The sequence below is a fragment of the Salvelinus sp. IW2-2015 genome, linkage group LG8 (assembly GCF_002910315.2).
Source record: "Salvelinus sp. IW2-2015 linkage group LG8, ASM291031v2, whole genome shotgun sequence".
Classification (NCBI taxonomy): Eukaryota; Metazoa; Chordata; class Actinopteri; order Salmoniformes; family Salmonidae; genus Salvelinus; species Salvelinus sp. IW2-2015.
Window position 1 is genome coordinate 21,980,988 of NC_036848.1, and position 20,499 is coordinate 22,001,486.

The following is a 20,499-nucleotide window of genomic DNA, read 5'->3' on the forward strand; positions in this document are numbered from 1 at the left end:
AGGCCTGGCTCTGGGAGAAGGCACCGGACTCACCAGGCTGGGGAGACATGCAGGAGGGTTAAGACTTAGCACAGGCACCGGACTCACCAGGCTGGGGAGACATGCATGAGACCTTGTCTTTGGCCGAGGACCGGATACACAGGGCCGTGGAGGCGTACCGGCGGTCTCGAGCGCAGAGCTGGCCCCACCCGTTCTGGCTGGATGCCAGCTTCCACCAGCAAATGCGGGACGCTGGCACCGAGCACACTGGCCTGTGAATGCCCCGCCTCGACACCGTGAGCATCACCCCATAGCACGGGGCTGACCAGTCCCATGCTCGCCACGGTAAGCACGGGGAGTTGGCTCAGGTCTCCAACCTGACTCTGCCACACTCCCCATGTTCCCCCCCCCCCCCCCCCCAAAAAATTGGGGGCTGCTCTCGGGCTTCCTTGCCAGCGCGTGTTCCCTCGTACCGCTGGTTCCCCTTTCCTGCTGCCTCCGCTCTCCTGGCTGCCTCCACCTGTTCCCATGGGAGGCGATCCCTTCTAGCCAGGATCTCCTCCCATGTGTAGGATCCCTTGCCGTCCAGGATCCCTTGCCATCCAGGATGTCCTCCCATGTCCAGTCCTCTCCTCCACGCTGCTTGGTCCTTTTTTGGTGGGTAGTTCTGTCACGATTGTCGTCGGGAGAAGGAGAGGAGGACCCTCGTAGAGGGCGCCTCTGGACTGAGGGGCGCCTCTGGACTGAGGGGCTGCGATTCTGGAATACATCATTTAATTCAACGAAGAACACTTAACAAACAAAATAACAAACGAAACGTGAAGCCAACGTAGTGCTCACAGGCAACTAAACATGGACAACTACCCACCAAACCAACATGGAAAATGGCAACCTAAATAGGCTCCCCAATCAGAGACAATGATAAACAGCTGTCTCTGATTGGGAACCCACTCAGGCCACCATAAACCTACAACCCCTAGACAATACAAAATCCCCATAGATAACAAAAAACCCTAGACAAGCCAAAAACCCCTAGACAATACAAAAACTAAACAAACCACCCCTTGTCACACCCTGACCTAACCAAATAATAAAGAAAGCAAATATAACAAAAATCAGGGAGTGACACTATGAGTGACTTGTGAGTACACTGCTTATAACATGACTGGAAGGCAGGAATACGGAGCTAAGGAGAGTGTATGAGGTTCCAAACGTATTCACCAGATGCCGGCCGAGAGAGCAAGCTAACCCCCAAATGTATGAATGGACATGTGATGATGTTGAATTCTCTCTCTTTTCTCCCTCTCTCGTTCTCCTCTCTCAGTAATTGCAAGGAGAACAGAGGCATTTACTCTGCCATGCGCCTGGACAAAGTCTTCAATGTCACAACCTTCCTAAACTCTAGCCTGGTCAGTATTCACATGCAGTGTGCACTCACTGTACTGTATTCTATATACCTGTGCATGAAAGCCACGCACTATAGTCAAACTCACACATAGTCCGCCCTGGGTTTAAATACTTTCTAATACTTGCGCTTGGTTTAGCTTGCCGGGTACAATGTACACCAACGCAATAGTCAAAATGAAAACACTGAGGCCTGAAGAGTTATGTCAGCTCGTTGAGTGAATTCAATGCCTAGGCTTTAGCTCAGCAGGCAAACGCAGTCTTGCGGTGTGCAGCAGACCCAGGCGATTACAAACAGGCTAACACTCTCTATTTCCTAATGGTGATTCATTAACATTAGCTAAATGAGTTATCCTTGCCAAAACGAAGAGCAGGCTAGTGATCTGTAGCGTTAGGATTCCTTCACCATTACCTCAGCTTGTATCATTGGACTTCCTTGACGTGATGCCAGTCCTGTCTAGTGTCAACCAAGCGGACCATTCTGTATTAGTCAGCCAGCTGGCAGGATTATCTTGCTTCTGTTATTGTACGGACTAGCAATAGAGCTGAGTTGGCTAGTGTAGCCTAACAGAGCTGGCTAGTGTAGCCTAACAGAGCTGGCTAGTGTAGCCTAACAGAGCTGGCTAGTGTAGCCTAACAGAGCTGGCTAGTGTTGCCTAACAGAGCTGGCTAGTGTAGCCTAAGTTACAGTACATTGCACAAATTGGCTGTATTTACAGTTCTCCCTATGTTCATTTTCGTGTCTTTTTTTAAAACTGATTTCACTTGCATATTTTTACATAGAGCACATATTTTTCTATGTGAATGCTACACCCTCTGGTTTTTAATGAGGTTCTTTGCTGCTGAAGATTTGTGTCGCTTGTGGCTAAAAAACAACTCCTCACTGTATTTTTTGGGTCCAATTATACCAGTTTAAAAACAAAATGAAACGAAAACAGGCCGTCCTAATCTGTACTCTGTATCAATGAATGGGGTTGCCTAGGAGGACCCTCTGCGAATTAAGAATTTGAATGGGGCTCAATGTAAAGTTTATGTTGCCAGAGTAACAGAGTCCTTTACCCCAACACACACAAATCAAAAACAAAGGGGTTTGCGTGACACTGGCTGGTCTAACGTGTAAACAAGTTTGTTTTTAGCACCATTTTGTTCTAAGCTTGTCTCTGAAATAGTGGTCTCGACCATAGAAGTCTATTTCTATTCCATTTCTATGGTCTATTTATATGGCGTAAACAAACAGACTAGCGCCTGCTTCATAACACATGTGTCGCCAATACATACTGCATTCATAGCTATTGCTTATCCTTTTTGTAAACTGACTGTTCTCCCTCTCTGTTTCCAGTACACCAAGGAGGTGGGGAAGATGTTTAACGGTGTGAAGATTGACCTGAGAGTTATCGTCCTGCTGGAGTCTGAAGGGAAGCAGAACCTCATTGGCTTCTCTGAGACGGGCGTCGACAGGATCAACTACGCAGCCTATCTGGAGGAGGTATTATACTGGCATTGGGGGGGCATCTCAATCTAAAATGACTTTCTTTCCTGGTCTCCTAGCATTCATTTCTATCGTTGAACGTGGCTTCCTCCACTCTCCTTTATGTCAAAAGTATGGTGTCCTCCTCTCTTTCGTCTTAATAGTGAGTGGTGTTGGAGGGCCAGGGAGGGGCACTCTTCCCTCTGGTCTAAGGACATCCCAATGCCCCAGGGCAGTGAAGGGGACATTGCCCTGCGTAAGGTGCCGTCTTTCGGGTGGGACGTTAAATGGGTGTCCTGACTCTCTGTGGTCAGTAAAGATCCCATGACACTTATCGTGTCCTGGCTATCTGGCCCTCATACCATCATGGCCACCTAATCATCCCCAGCTTCTAATTGGCTCACCCCTCTCCTCCCCCTGTTACTCTTCCCCAGGTCGTTGCTGTAAAATATATTATGTTCTCAGTCAACTTACCTAGTAAAATAAGGGTAAATAAATAATAGTCTACTTTGGCTTCCTCTCCTAAAAAAATTTAAATATCATATTTACATAAGTATTCAGACCCTTTATTCAGTACTTTGTTGAAGTACCTTTGGCAGCAATTACAGCCTCGAGTCTTCTTGGGAAATTACGCTACAAGCTTGGCACACTCTGCAGATCCTCTCAAGCTCTGTCAGGTTGGATGGGGAGCGTTGCTGCACAGCTATTTTCAGGTCTCTCCAGAGATGTTCGATCGGGTTCAAGTCCGGGCTCTAGCTGGGCCACTCAAGGACATTCAGAGACCTGTCCCGAAGCCACTCCTGTGTTGTCTTGGCTGTGTGCTTAGGGTCGTTGTCCTGTTGGAAGGTGAATCTTCGCCCCAGTCTGAGGTCCTGAGTGCTTTGGAGCAGGTTTTCATCAAGGATCTCTCTGTACTTTTCTCCCTTCATCTTTGCCTTGATCCTGACTAGTCTCCCAGTCCCTGCTGCTGAAAAACATCCCCACAGCATCATGCTACCACCTCCACACTTCACCGTAGGCATTCAGGCGTCTTTAGGTGTCTTTTGGCAAACTCCAAGTGGGCTATCATGTGCATTTTACTGAGGAGTGGCTTCAAGAGCACTGTCAGAGTGACCATCAGGTTCTTGGTCACCTCCCTGACCAAGGCCCTACTCCCCCATTTGCTCAGTGTGGCCGGGCGGCCAGCTCTAGGAAGAGTCTTGGTGGTTCCAAACTTCTTCCATTTAAGAATGATGGAGGCCGCCGCTCTGACATGCACTGTCAACTGTGGGACCTTATATAAACAGGTGCGTGCCTCTAAATCATGTTCAATCAATTGAATTTACCACTGGTGGACTCCAATCAAGTTGTAGAAACATCTGAAGGATCAAATCAAATCAAATTGTATTTGTCACATTCACATGGTTAGCAGATGTTAATGCAAGTGTAGCGAAATGCTTGTGCTTCTAGTTCCGACAATGCAGTAATAACCAACAAGTAATCTTACCTAACAATTCACATCAACTACTAAGTGTAAAGGGATGAAGAATATGTACATAAAAATATATGAATGAGTGATGGTACAGAACAGCATAGGCGAGATGCAGTAGATGGTATCGAGTAGAGTATATACATATGAGATGAGTAATGTAGGGTATGTCAACATATAGAAGTGGTCAATGGAAACAGGATGCACCTGAGCTCAATTTCAAGTCTCATAGCAAAGGGTCTGAATACTTATGTAAATAAGGTAAATAAGGTAAATTTTTGTATTTAATCCATTTTAGAATAAGGCTGTAACGTAACAAAATGTGGAAAAAGTCAAGTGGTCTGAATACTTTTCGAGGGAACTGTACCTTCAAGAGGCACACTAGCGTACTCGTACAACACACAACTCAACCGAAAGATAGTTATCATTTCAGATGCTAACCTGCTTAAAAGCATCCTACAGTAGTGACTTATCTTGGCAAGAAAACTTAAGTTCCCGAATGCAAGAAGAATTTATAAAATAGTAACCACGGTAGGTATTACAGAAACATCCTAACTTAACTGTCAAATCATGTCTTATCTCATTTTAGGACGTACATTTACGACGGGATAACAGAATGGATTTAGGATTTTGCATCTGTAATGGGAAACTAGGATTTATCCCATCTTTTACTTTTGAGATAAGATAAGAATGACAGGGTTTTGTTCTGTAGTACGCCCCTGACTTTGATTATGGTGATATCTAACAGGTTTAAATAACACAAATGCAAAGAGTATGATGAATTGCGAGGAACACCAGCAAGATGGTTTAAAAAGTCTGATGTACTCATTTACAATCTGCCTCTGTGGTTATACTGTATTACTGCTCCAATGACTTCATGTAACATACTACAGACATCCCTTCTTGGCTGTACAGTACCGAATGAGGGCCAAGACACTACATATGCAGATACAGATTTGGGATCTTTTACCAGGGAGCGGGCGGCAACTGGGGTCTTCCTGGGGTCTTGCTTGGACATACAGCTTTACATCTGTTAATAGAGTTGGCTACATTTCCAGGATTACAAGCTAGGTAATCATTTTTGTATTTATTTAGCGGTGAAGGCAACGATTTCACAGCGGCTGTTAAGGGAATATTGTGGAAATACTGATGTATCTCTAGAGATTGAATAGTTTATAGCTACACTTGCCAAAATCAGTGTTACATAATCTATAGACTTGGCAGTTTTCCACCCCTATACCTCAGACTATTTATACCGAACAAAAATATAAACGCAACATGCAACATTTTCAACGATTTTACTGAGTTACAGTTCGTGTAAGGAAATCAGTCGATTGAAATAAATTCATTAGGCCCTAATCTATGAATTTCACATGACTGGGAATACAGATGTGCATCTGTTGGTCACAGATACCTTAAAAAAAGGTAAGGGTGTGGATCAGAAAACCAGTCGGTATCTGGTGTGACCACCATTTGCCTCGTGCAGCGCGACACATCTCCTTTGCATAGAGTTGATCAGGCTGTTGATTGTGGAATGTTGTCCCACTCCTCTTCAATGGCTGTGCAAAGTTGCTGGATATTGTCGGGAACTGGAACACGCAGTGGTACACGTCGATCCAGAGCATCCCAAACATGCTCGATGGGTGACATGACTAGTGAGTATGCAGGCCATGGAAGAATTGGGACATTTTCAGCTTCTAGGAATTGTATACAGATCCTTGTGACAAGGATCATGTCATGCTGAAACATGAGGTGATGGAGGTGGATGAATGGCACGACAATGGGCCTCAGGATCTCGTCACGGTTTCTCTGTGCATTAAAATTGCCATCGATAAAATGCAATTGTGTTCGTTGTCTGTAGCTTCTGACTGCCCCTACCATAACACCACCGCCACCATGGGGCACTCTGTTCACAACGTTGACATCAGCAAACCGCTCGCCCACACGACACCATACACATGTGTTGTGAAGCTGGTTGGACGTACTGACAAATTCTCAAAAATTATGTTGGAGGTGGCTTATGGTAGGAATAAACATTACACTCCCTGGCAACAGCCCTGGTGGACAATCCTGCAGTCAGCATGCCAATTGCATTTCCCTCAAAACTTGAGACATCTGTGGCATTGTGTTGCGTGACAAAACTGTACATTTTAGTGGCCTTTTATGAAACATGGGACCAACACTTTGCGTTTCTATTTTTGTTCAGTATATGTCTTCTCTATCAGAATCTGTTGAATAATCTGTTGAATTCAGGAGAACATTAAGTTACCAAGGAACACAGTCGTCTTATGGCCTTATGGCCTCTTACTGCAGCATGTCTAACTCTTTACTTAAAACCGACAGCTATAATGCTTTATGACTTGTTATAAGCGTGCATGAGCCTTTATAGTGCGTTATTATCAGGCTTGTAACATGTTATGCATCTCTATGTTGCACAACTGACTCTATATGCCTGTTATGCAATTGTAAGACGAGAATACATTATAAGGGGGGGGGTCATACATGTTTATGGCAAGTGTTATTATGCATAATAACAGCATCATAATGCATTATAATCCTATGTCTGTTCATTTGCAGGTTAACAAAGGGGTGACTCAGGTGGACCTACTGTCGTACGCCAATGAGCTCGAGGCACAAACAGACCTTATGGTGAGAGGAACATACAACACACTGCCAAAGAACCAACACGGCTCCAACCATCCGCACAATATTTTCTCAGTGTACCAGTTGCAAGGCACTTCATTTGATTTTACGCCACGACCCAAGACCGGGATCAAATGGAATGGAAGTTCAGATCTAAAACTGTGAAAGCTCCATGTGTCTTTATCAACGGCACAGGCTCGCGGGCGGTTTGCTGTCGACAAACACACACACACACACTGAAGCAGTCTGTGGAAGCACTTTTTAATGTTCTGCCTTGCCTTTGAGGGGTTGGAGGCTCACACAAGCTTCCCATTCATGGCCCAAAATGTTGCCGAGTCCAACTCTGGGTCCTCCTATGCCTGCCATGTGCTCGGGGGCAATGGAGCTAGTGTAAAGTGGTGTTCTGTGGGGTGATATGTGCTTATGCCTGGGCCCCTAGTATTCATTTGGTGCCCATCTATTCTGGTACTCGTTTTTCCTGTTGGCATAGAAAACACACACTCGCTGGACACTGAGAATGGTTCACCCATAGAGATCCTATAAATTACTTGATTCTGTATGTAATTCTGTGGGTTGACTATGTAGTTTTTATGCTGCATTTCATTCATTGATTTAGGCAGTCTCTTATGCTAAGTAGGTCTGTGTAGGTCTGTGTATTGTAGAGTTTTGCGCAGATTGCATATTGCTCTAAATATTTATAAATCTATACGTACATGAATGACAACATCTGTGTGTGAGCACGTGTGTGTGTGCGTATGTGTTTGTTTATCGGGAACCTGTGTGTTTATATACAGTACCAGTCAAAGGTTTGGACATACCTACTCATTCAAGGGTTTTTCTTTATTTTTATTAGACATCAAAACTGAAATAACACACATGGAATCATGTAGTAACCAAAAAAGTGTTAAATCAAAATATATTTTAGATTTTAGATTCTTCAAAGTAGCCACCCTTTCCCTTGATGACAGCTTTGCACACTCTTGGCATTCTCTCAACCAGCTTCACCTGGAATGCTTTTCCAACAGTCTTGAAGGAGTTCCCACATATGCTGAGCACTTGTTGGCTGCTTTACCCTTCCCTTTTTTTTCACTCTGCAGTCAAACTCATCCCAAACCATCTCAATTGGGATGAGGTCGGGTGATTGTGGAGGCCAGGTGATCTGATGCAGCACTCCATCACTCTTCTTCTTGGTAAAATAGCCCTTACACAGCCTGGAGGTGTGTTGGGTCATTGTCCTGTTAAAAAACAAATGATAGTCCCACTAAGCGCAAACCAGATGGGATGGCGTATCGCTGCAGAATGATGTGGTAGCCATGCTGGTTAAGTGTCCCTTGAATTCTAAATAAATCACTGACAGTGTCACCAGCAAAGAACCCACACACCATCTCACCTCCTCCTCCATGCTTCACGGTGGGAACCACACATGTTGAGATCATCCGTTCACCTACTCTGCGTCTCACAAAGACACGGCGGTTGGAACCAAAAGTCTCAAATTTGGAGTCATAGGTTCAGCAAATCCCCTTATTGTTTGGGATATCAGAGGTCATTCAATTCAATGTTCATCAATAATAAAAGAGCAGTTTCTGACTAAACAAACAAGACTAACAAGGGAAATACATGAACTAATACAGTTAGATAGGAATAAAAATGATACCACAGAGATACAAAATAACTTAGTGGAAAAACAAAAACAACTGGAGGAACTTATTCAAGAATGATCTAATGTAATCTATTACAAAAATAAAGCAAACTGGATGGAATATGGAGAACAATGCATCAAATTCTTCCAGAATCTCCAACACAGGAACACATTTTAAAAGAGGAAGCTAAATATTTTAACCAGTACAGAAAGCTCAGTGCGAAGGACAAATTAAGGAGGAATAACTTTTTGAGGCAATTAAATCCTTTCAGTCTGGAAAACCCCCAGGGCTTGATGGCTTACCGGTAGAGGTATATCAAGCCTTTTTTGATATACTCAAAGCTCAATTGTTAGCTTGTTTGAACTACTCCTATAGAAATGGTAGTCTGTCGGGTACTCAGCAGGATGGTCTGATTTCACTATTGTTAAAACAAGACCCAGATGGTAAATATAAAGATCCAGTCTATCTTAAAAACTGGAGGCCTCTTTCTCTTCAATGTTGTGATGCGAAATGCATAGCACTCATAATTAAAAAGGTTTTACCAGGTATTGTTCATCCTGATTAGACAGGTTTTTTACATGGACGATACATTGGAGATAATATACGACAACTACTAGAAATAATGCATCATGAAACATTTAAGAAGCCAGGCCTGGTATTTATAGCAGATTTTTAAAAGGCCTTTGATTAAGTAAGACTGTATATTATTCATAAATGCCTGGATTTTTTTCAATTTCGGTGATTATCTTATAAAATGGGTAAAAGTAATGTATAGCAACCCCAGTGTAAAATAGTACATAGCAGCTACTTCTCAGAGAGTTTTGAATTATCAAGAGGAGTTAAACAAGGGTGTCCGTGGTCACCATATCTATTCGTTATGGCCATCGAAATGCTAGCTATTAAAATCAGATCAAATAACAACATTAGTGGATTAAAAATCCAAGGTTTAAGCTTAAAAACAAAGGTGTCAATGTACGCCGATGTCTCAAGTTTTATATTAAGTCCGCAAGCTAGATCCCTGCAATGTCTCATTGAAGATCTAGATAACTTTTCTGGACTCTCTGGACTAAAACCTATTTATGATAAGTGTACAATATTGCGTATTGGATCTTTAAAAAATAGAACCTTTACATTACCCTGCAGTTTACCTGTAAAATGGGCTGACGGTGAAGTAGACATTCTTGGTATTTATATCACAAAATATATAAATGAGCTCTCCACAATGAATTTCAATAGAAAACTTGTAAAAAATAGACAAGATCCTGCAACCACGGAGAGGTAAATACCTGTCTATTTATGGAAAAATTGCCCTAGTCATATCTCTAAAAGCTTCACTTATTCAAAAGTTTTACTTGAACCCTAAATGGTTCTCAAGTAGATTACTAAGAAAAGCTCATCTATTGTTTAAAAATTGCCTTTTTGCTTTTGTGCAGATTGCCATGTCTCATTTTCAATTAATTGAAAATGATACTATTTTCAAAGTATCTCTCTTTTTCAAACAAGCATTGCAGATCTGGCTACAATTTCAATTTCATCCCCCTGAAAAGATAGAACAAATATTACAACAAATATTATGGCTGAACTCAAATGTGCTGGTTGATAAAACACCTGTATTTATGGGAAAGATGTTTGAAAAGGGCATTTTGTTTTTAAATTATATTGTAAATTAGAATGGTAGAGTTATGTCTTTCATGGAGTTATCAGAATTGTATGGGAAGGTCTGCTCAATCCAAGATTACAAACAATTGAATACAGCATTACCCCAAAAATGGAGGAGGCGGGTCGCAGCGGGAGGAGGTAGGGAACTGGTCTGTCTGCCCAATATAAAGGATCAAAACTGGTGGGGGAATGAAAATAGCATAAATAGGAAAGTATACCAGTTTCATTTGAGGACCAGGATGTTGACAGCGGTGCCATACTGATTGCAAAATAGTTGGGAAGAGATTTTTGATGAACCGATGCCATGACACAGGGTGTATGAGTTAATATATAAAACGATGCAAGATTCAAGACTTCAGGGCCTCCCGGGTGGCGCAGTGGTCTAAGGCACTGCATCGCAGTGCTAGCTGTGCCACTAGAGATTCTGGGTTAGAGTCCAGGCTCTGTCGCAACCGGAGGCAACCGGGAGACCCACGGGGCGGTGCACAATTGGCCCAGTGTCGTCCGGGTTAGAGGAGGGTTTGGCTGGCATGTCCTTGTCCCACCGCGCACTAGCGACTCCTGTGGCGGGCCAGGCGCAGTGCATGCTGAGACGCCCGCCAGGTGTACAGTGTTTCCTCTGACACATTGGTGCGGCTGGCTTCTGGGTAAAGTGGGCATTGTGTCAAGAAGCAGTTGGGTTGTGTTTTGGAGGACGCACGGCTCTTGACCTTTGCTTCTCCCGAGTCTGTACAGGAGTTGTAGCGATGAGACAAGACTGTAACCAATTGGATACCATGAAAAAGGGGTAAAAAAGAAAAAAGATTCAAGGCTTTGTGCTTGTCAGCGAAAATTATTATATTGAATTCTTGCCACCAACAAAATGTTGAATATTTGGGGCATACAATCATCGAATCTCTGCAGATGTTGTTGTTGTGATGATACAGAATCAATAGACCATTTATTTTGCTATTGCTCTCAGATAGCCTGTTTCTGGTCTCAGGTTCAGGTTCAGGATTAGCTGAAAATGCATAGCATTGGTCTAAAATTCACCCTTGAAATAGTACTGTTGGGAGATCTGGAGAGACCGGGTCAGTCAATTACTAATATACTAATACTCTTAGTAAAAGTATTTATCTTCAACTTGCAATCTGTGGATTCTATTCGATTAGATAGATACAAATTGTATGTTAAACATCACAGCACAGTTGAAAGATGTGTGGTGCGTAGAAAACTGAAGAGGGTTGTCAGTAGAGATGGGATGGGAGGTGGGATGGGCTGAGGGAAGCTGAGGGTTGGGATGTGGAATTGGAGACAAGTGGGAGTGGAGTTGCTGGGCGGGGGATAGAATGACAGATCAAAGTTTTAAAAAAAGCCCAAATAAAACTTTGAATGACACTGAGGGGCAGTGTTGTTACAGTTAATGCTGGTTTGCCTGAGGTTGATGCCGTACAAGTGTTTGTACACGTGCATATACACACACTCTCATTCAAATGCACACACGTGCACATACATGGACAAATGCGTAAATAGTGCCATACATGCACTCGAACATATTCAGTTGGCCTTGCTGTTATGATTTTTGTTGTCCTTCATGTCTTTTGTTTTTTTACATGGTTGTTTTCTGTTTTCCTTTGTCTTTATATTTTTTCTCTTTTGTTCATTTTGTTGGTTTTGGTGCATGGCGGGGGTGTCTGGGGCGGGATTATTATTATTTATTTTCTGTGGGGGTTTCGGATGGTTGAGGGGCAGCTCTTGGGGAACTGTGGGGGGGATCTTGGAGGGCTGGTGGCCTGGTGGTTGGAAGCTTGGGCCGGTGGCTGGTGGATCGATGGTTCGGGTCCCTGTTTTTGACCTTGTGGGAGATCTGTCGACGTGCCCTTGAGCAGGGCGTTGACCCTGGTTGCTTCTGTGTGTCGCTCTGGATGGGAGTCTGTTAGATGACTAGTGTGATGTAGTTGTTGAGCAGCTTCACTGCAAGTATGTTGTATGTTTTAAATATTAAAAAAAAAAAAACTACAAAACAAAATACTATTTGGACTCATCAGACCAAAAGACTGATTTTCTAATGTCCATTACTCGTGTTTCTTGGCCCAAGCAAGTCTCTTCTTATTATTGGTGTCCTTTAGTAGTGGTTTATTTGCAGCAATTCGACCACGAAGGCCTGATTCACGCAGTCTCCTCTGAAAAGTTGATGTTGAGATGTGAGAATGCCAAGAGTGTGCAAAGCTGTCATCAAGACAAGGGGTGGCTACTTTGAAGAATCTCAAACATAAAATATATTTTGATTTGCTTAACACTTTTTTTGGTTACTACATGATTCCATATGTGTTATTTCAGTTTTGATGTCTAATAAAAATTAAGAAAAACCCTTGAATGAGTAGGTAGCCTCGAGGTTAGAGCATTGGGACAGTATCCGAAAAGTCACTGGTTCGAGTCCTGGAGCCAACAAAGTGAAGAATCTGTTGCTGTGCCCTTGAGCAAGGCACATTGTCTAGGGGTGCTGAACAATGGTGACCTTTCGGGTACTATTATTATTACCTCTTTGTATGTGTTTATGTGTGTCTACTCTTAACCTTTGTCTGTGTGTGTGTCCACAGCCCAAGGGGCCCCTCCAGACCTCTCTAAAGGGCCACGCCAACAGTCTCCGGCAGATCCACAGTCAGCAGGTCATCCCTATGGAGCAGGCCATGGTAATCAACAATCTATCTTCAATCCATTTTTTTTTAGATTAACATCCAAGTCTGGGCCCATCAGTGCTCGGCTTCGCTAGACTGGCAGAAATGGCCATGGCCCGTAGTCGTGCTCTATCTACCCTTTTAGACAAAAAGGTGCTATATCTAGAACGTAATACGTTTCTTCGGCTGTCCTCATAGGTGAACCCTTTGAAGAACCATTTTTTGTTTCAGGTAGAACCCTTTTGGGTTCCATGTAGAATCCTTTCCACAAAGGTTTCTACCTGGAACCAAAAAGGGTTATTCTGTGGGTCTGTATTGACTATATCACTCAAATTCTGTAGACTATAGAGCTAGAGAGACATATAGGTATTATTGACCTACAAGAATCAGACCCGGGTCAAACACGTAGGTCAGATACTTTCAAATAGTTGAAAATGTATGCAGTGCGCTTGATTTATTTGTACGCTTTTGGGAGTACGTATAAAATGGTTTGCTCTTTTGGGACTATTCCATTGGTTGCATTGTAACGGGCAATCCAAACCAAGTGCAGCACATCTGACATATGTATTTGACCCAGGTATCAATGGTTGTGCAGTCAGGATATTAGAACCCTGAAAGACACGCAAAGCTAGAATATTGAAGTAGTTGACTGTTACATTCACATGGGCAAATCAATCATATATTTTGCTACACCTCACACAAGTATTTTACTCTTTAAAAGGCATATGTTAAAAGGACCCAACAACATATACTTACATGACATCACTGTAGGCCACATATAATGTGCCTTTCCCAGAATATGATAATATACCCATTAATAGTCAGTGTACTTCAAAGTAATTCCACGAACTGCAATCTTGTTACCAAGAAAGGCTGAGTTTTAGAGGTCTGTCTTATCTTTTTTTTTTTTATATTTCCCCTTTAACTCTTTTTACTTCAACTAATGGCTACCAAGAAATATGTTAGAGCGAGGGTAAGCGTGTGTCTCCACAATGGGACCTGTGTTCGTCTTGTAATGTTGAGGTTGATGACATGCCTTGCTCATATCGACATCATATCAAATTATTGATATCATATCGAATAATTGATATTGGTGCCCACCACTAGTGTGAGTTGTCCATGTTCCTTGTACCTCGAATCCAAGGGGCTTTCCCTGCATGCCCTGACCATTACCATGAACGTTCATTCTCTTTTCAGGTCAGGATATGTAGTACAGCATGCTGATTCAGACCTGTAGGACATGATTGATTTAGCATGAGCAAGATTGGGTCCGTTACATGTCTAAAAAATGAATCAGTCTTCAGGATATGTAGATTAGTCTGTCTGTAATTGTTAATCCTGTAAATATTCTTCAATATCTTGGTGCATGTGCTGACTAATGACAATGTACGTACTGTATACTGGGACCAGCATGGAGTTTGTCACTTTTTACGTGTTGCACGTACAGTATCAGTCGTCACGAGTGGTCTTCACGTGTTGAAATAGTATTGATAAAATGTATTACGAATTCATGTGAAAGCACTTTAATTGGGGTTTTGACATGTTTTGCAGCACATTTCTCATGACCAAAATCCACATGAGATGGCGTTGTTGGGAGTATCCTCCCAGTGGGAAGCATGCTGCTCTTCTTCCCCCCCCCCCCCATGTGTGTTGTAACAGCAGAACCATATTGTCAAGCATCACGGTGATGCTTGTGCCTGTCTCGTGTTTCAGTGGTGTGTGTTTTAGGGGTTATTAATGACCTCATGTCTCTAAACCCTGACCTTTAAACCTCTGGGGTGTTAACATGTGTTGTGCATTTCCCCTTTAAAGAGTATGCTGAACCAGAGCATCAGACTACTGGAGAGGACGGCCTCAGACCTGCCGGTAAGTGGGCCTCCTGCGAACCACGTACCCCAACAGTTCGCGCTGACTCAATCAACATCAAGCATTCGTAGTACACCTATAAACACTCAACAACGACTCCGTAGCAGCTCTATAGACTCTTATGAAAGCTTCTTGAGCATTATTTTTGCTCTGTTCTTTTCCAGAACAAAGTCGCCGATGTACTGGCGACCATCGAAGCAGCGCAGTATCTCATCTCCCAGAATGCAACACATGTCGTCAACCAGGTGATTACTATGGCTTCCCAGTAATTGTTTACATTTCAATGCTACAATAAAACTCAGTAGCTAACATATTATTCCTCTCTCCATTAGGAAACGGAAAAGTACAAGCAAACCATTGTTGGTTATTTCAGACAATACATAGAGTGGGTCAGGACTTCTGTAAGTATTTGTGTCTCAACAGTTTGTTAATGCCTTGGTTTTCCCCCCTGTAGCATAAGAAGGAAATTAGATATAGCAGAAATATTGCATCTCTTGTCGTAAATTACAGTCTTACTGTTTGAACAGAATGCTTTTCACAACTTAATTGAATTGTGCCAAAAGTGACCGTGCTGCTGACTCGTTTTCAATCAACTTAGTCATCAATCGCGAATTGTCCAAGTGTAAAGCTATAACGTCCCTTCATTTCCCAGAAATTCCAACCGACAACTCTCATAATTGTTTTGCCAATGGTATAACTGTAACATGTGCTCTTGGTTTGCATGATTTACCCAGCTGACCATGGAGGTAGCGGCCTGCAAACCCTTCAGCAACATCGTGGACACAGTGGAGATTGTAGCCTGCAGCTTCTTGGTTGACTCGCTGGTAACTAAAAACGCAATATAAGGGATCCTTTTAAAACATGCCTGAAACGTCTGTTGGGCCGTTGGGTTGCAGACAGGAAGGCATGCAGAGCCTAACTTGAAAGGGGTGAGGGGGTTGGAGGTTGGTCTCTTGAGAGGGTTCACGTGTCATTGTACCAGTACAGTATGTTCACACAGCCATGTGCTGCACTCTGCTAAAATATGTGATGTGTAGGGGCACACACGGTACATTCTACTGGCATGGGTTCACACAGCTCCCTCAGTGTTCTCCTCCAAAACCCCCTAGCCCGCCAGGCCCAGAAGACAAGGCGGGTTCTTTCTGAGGGCCCCAGGTTTTAGCGGACTCTAATGGCATGATATAATGAAGGCTCGGGAGAGATACAGGGTCTATGTGTGTGTAAGGTGAAGGGTCTGTAGTGGAGATGGGTGGGGGTAGGGAGTTTGGGGGTTTGGGAGGTAAGTGGGGTGCCGTGACCCTCAACAGAGCTCCATCAGACAAATGAGGCCCTCTTTCCCCCCCCTGATCACCCCATCAAACCCCTCCAATCACACTCATAGACACGTCACCCCCAACCTCGCCTGATTTAGAACATACAAGTCAGGCCCTGGAATCCAGCACATGATCAGTGAGAGGTAGTTAGACCCGGCAGTGCACAGTGAGGCACCCTACAGAGTGCTGCAAAGACGAAGAGTCCAGAATGAGAGAGAGAGAGACGAAGAGACTAGAAGGAGATGAAAGCCAGCCTTACATAATCTCGACATCTGCCCATCTGTCCAGTCCGCATGGGGCCTTGTTACCAACACGGTCCCAATGGCAGGAAGCCATCTTTATTAAATGAAACAACTAGCCCCCCCCTCCGCCACTTAGAGCCCACATAGGTTCCAGCGTCAGCTAATTGACTTGGACTGCTAACAGGATGTTTCTGGACACACCGTACGGACCAAAGCGCTTGTTAAAGCTCAATGGGTAATTTTACTAGTGTCCCGGAGCAACAGAGCAAAGGTGCAGCAACACAGGAAAGAGCCTGTAAGTGCTCCAATAGTGCTTCTAGGCTTTCCTCTGTACAGTAGCTACACACAACTGGGTTTCCACACTAAAAGTTGATACAGTAGAGAAGGGTCAACAGCACAGTGTGTCTGGCAGGGATGGAGGAATGGAACTACTTACCTAACATGGTGACAGAGTACAGCTGTGGCACTTGGACTATCAGTGTGATTGAATTAATCACGACAGTGTTCATTCTCGTAAACGGACCGCAGGGCTGTTACGGGCTGTTATGCCACGGCTATGATTACTTCATGTCAGATCATGTGAGCAGAGTTGAGTGGTTAGAAATCTCGCTCACCGCTCCCGGTGCTTTCCTACCGCTCCCCTAAAAACCGCCCTGTGCTCACAAGAAAAGAAACTGCCGCTCCAAATTCACTCCATTCATTCAAATCAAACAATTTAACCAACACCTATCTATTTCTTTGACTACCTGGACCTAGCAATTGTTTTTTACGCATTGAAACCTAACCATATGGATTTTAATGAAAAGTATTTGAATGAACATGAAAAGGTGATTGTAAGAAGCAAACATCATTTCAAATAGACTACATGTCATATTAAACAGCATATACACACTCTTAATAGGTCAGGAGCCAAACAGGGAGCCTAAGAAGGAATGAAAATGAATTATTTAGGGTTTTTTATTATTTCAAGGCTATAGCCTACAAAAAAATGCATTGTGAAGCATTTGCGAGTGTGACACAGTAGGCTGGTGTCACGCTGGTATAAATGATTCGGGAGACAGACACAGGAATGCTTAATAGTATTTTTTTTGTACCCAAAATACGGCGTGCCGTGTAAAGGCACGGGGACGAAGACCAAACAAACACTATACAAAACACAGGGTAGAAACCCAAAACAAAAAAGCAAGGAGTACCTCGAATAAATAACACACGCGCACAATGATTAGCACACGGGACTAGACCCGTAATCATCTGCGCAATCCACAAGGGCACGAAAGCCCAAAACACAGCACAGGTACTCACACGCACCAACAGACATTGTAACAATAATGGACAGCACCATGGAAACCAAAGGGCACACTTATACAAGTACTAATCAGTGGGAGTAGGGGACAGGTGTGCGTAATGAAAGTTCCGGAGGGATCCGTGACAGTTGGTCATTGTATTAAATCGTTATAGTCTATAAATTGCACATATAGGCTGTGACTTACTTATAATTAAATGCAAATTAGACAAAAAATGACTTATTAGTGCCTTTGAATCCATTTTTTTAATCAATTTTTAGAAACACGAGTTTGGCCAGTCTGTGACTTAAGGCTCATGCGAGAGCCTGGAGAGCCGGCCAGCAGCGAAAAATATCCTCTCCACACTTGCAGAGCCACTGGGGATGCTAAACACACTTTTAGCCACTCTTGCCAGGCTGGGCAGAGATGTTTAATTTTTATATGGGTACAGTAGGCCTAAAGGTTTTTAGGCAAAATAACCCAGTCAAAACAGAAAGCTCCTTGAACGTGTGAATATGCCAGGCTTATTGGTCTATTGTATAGATAATATAATGAAAATGAACTAAACGTTTAGGAGATCAGATTTTTGGTTTATAAATACTTTGCTACAATGACACATTTAGTTATCTACCCACCTCATTCCTTTCTTTTAGCATGTGCATGTAGCATGCTTTTGGGATACGTGTCTTTTCAGATTCCACAGTTGTTCTTTAGTTGTGGACACTGGATCCCTCTCTTGCTCTTTGGTCCTCATCTTTATAAGTCACCTTGATTTATCACCTGTGTGTTTTATTAATTTCTTCATGAAAATAGTTAGCGAACTCCATGACAATAACTAAAGCAAGGGCCTATAGATAGCAGCACACAAGTAGACTACAAATGCATGCTGGGCCGGGCATGCGACTAAGCTCGTGATGTCAGTGCTACTGGAAGGCTATTGGAGCGAAAATGGAGCAGTCGATAAGGCCGACGCCCCAGCCTCTGGGAATCTCGCTCCACGCTCCAGTCAAAGCTCCAGCTCCACTCCGCTCACATACTCTGCTTCATGTAGACTTTATGACTCAGTGTTTTCCACCTTTAGATTTGGGTAAACTGTGCTGGCCCCTCTGCAAGAACATGCACAGTCACAAACAGGTACAGATACTGTGCAGAACTTTGTGTCCAACTTGATGGAAAGTCCTCTACGAAAGATAAATATGCACGGTTGACAGTGCAGAGAAGTGTAGCCAGTTTATGGTGCTATACTTCATACCTCAGGCTCCAGTGTTGAAAAACGTCCCAGTAATGAGATATTAAATTATATATTATGTTCCATGGCTATTTTCCATGGCTATCTGTCATAAAACCATAAATATATTTATCATGTCATTTTTTTAATATATATATATCATGTATTAAAAAATGTATGATCAATAGAAAGTATACCAAACCTAGGACTGCTTTTGACTGATTACTGCATTCTCTCTGTTTTCCCTGTCTCTCAGAACACATTCTGGTTTGGCCTAGGCTGCTGTGCCCTATTCCTCCTTCCTAGCATCATCCTGTCAGTAAAACTGGCAAAGTTCTACCGTAGAATGGACACAGAGGATGTTTACGATGAGTGAGTATCTCTAATCTTAAACTGTCCAGTGAAAATCTCGCTTTTAAAAGTTCATATTCTGTTAACTCATACCCAGATGTTGTTGACTCGTCCTGTACTAGTATTTGTGGCCAAAGCATAAATTGTAGGGGGAAAAAACACTTTAAAAAAAACACCTCAAACTTATATCTTAAACATATCTTATATCTTTAAAAAATGCTTGTTATTTCCTCATAGAGCATGATGTCATGTTGGCTCATTGGCTGAGCTGGCCAATCAGCAGTCTACTCGCATTAGTATTTTAATGACGGTATACGCCCACACCATTCTGTTGTTGGTGTGTGCCCACACATGCTATTTAACATACTTAATTACCATTTTTTGAAAGGAAAACTATTTAACTCATATTGGAATTAATTATAGGTCATCTTTCATAGAAACCTATGAACACTGAACAGTTACTTTAAATACTATGTCGTCACATACAGTTTGTCATATGTCACTCCTTTCAGGAAACTAGTCGTATGTCACTACTTCACAGGAGAGGCATTTGAACGTAAACAGATTTTTTTTTAATCAAAATTAGTTTTTTGGGCAGAAATGCCTTCTGGAGCATGTGAACTTTTATGTACCTTAATAACAAATGTGTGTGCATCTGTAAATACGAATAAAATTGTTGCCTAGTTTGTTTAGCCACGGAAAAAGACAGGAAACTTCCAGCTAGCCATGATTGGCTGAGATAATGGTTTGGCTGGACATGCCGAGAAATTCGTTTGGATTGGTCTGCCATGTAGCATGCTTCTGTCTATAACATGAGCTGCTCAGTATGTGTAGATAATCCTTTCTAACGCGGCTATTTTGAAAGATATCACGAAGAACTGCAAAAGTGTTTGTAATGCTCTCCACTTTCTGGAGGACCGAGTTTTGAAATCAGTGGAATGTCCAGTGGAAGCATCTAAGGAGATGGAGAAAATTCTGGCGTTTGATTGCAAAGAGAACACACAGAAGGCTGTTGTATAAAACACCTGTCTAGTTAGCGAACGTCAAACTTAGTTGGTTAGCTTTAGCTACCTTCAGATTCATGCAGGGTAATAACGTTATAAGTTAGGATTATGGTTAACTGTTTAGCTAGCTAGCTAAATGTCTAAACATAAGATTCCACTATGCAAGTAACCATTTCACTGTACCGTTTACACCTTCTGTATCCTGTAAACTTTGATAATATTTGATCTAGTTTGTGTTTACCAGAGACAGTAATGTGAAGAACATGACCTGCACCAAAGTCAAATTAGGATATA

At 42.8% G+C, this 20,499-nt stretch overlaps 1 protein-coding gene across 11 annotated transcripts in view; it reads left to right on the forward strand.

The window, feature by feature from the left end:
• Positions 1-20,499, forward strand: part of LOC111967592 (prominin-1-A-like) — a 118,951-nt gene that overhangs the window by 92,316 nt on the left and 6,136 nt on the right. For 8 of the 11 annotated variants that reach the window (XM_023992737.2, XM_023992738.2, XM_023992739.2 and 5 more), the window contains 10 exons: positions 1,304-1,388; positions 2,723-2,869; positions 6,897-6,968; positions 12,841-12,933; positions 13,874-13,891; positions 14,731-14,784; positions 14,949-15,029; positions 15,117-15,185; positions 15,519-15,608; positions 19,107-19,222. In XM_023992737.2, coding sequence (XP_023848505.1) covers positions 1,304-1,388; positions 2,723-2,869; positions 6,897-6,968; positions 12,841-12,933; positions 13,874-13,891; positions 14,731-14,784; positions 14,949-15,029; positions 15,117-15,185; positions 15,519-15,608; positions 19,107-19,222 — 825 coding nt within the window. Of the gene's footprint in view, positions 1-1,303; positions 1,389-2,722; positions 2,870-6,896; positions 6,969-12,840; positions 12,934-13,873; positions 13,892-14,730; positions 14,785-14,948; positions 15,030-15,116; positions 15,186-15,518; positions 15,609-19,106; positions 19,227-20,499 lie in introns of those variants that run through there. The other 3 variants (XM_024147219.2, XM_023992741.2, XM_023992745.1) reach the window with 2 other exon arrangements.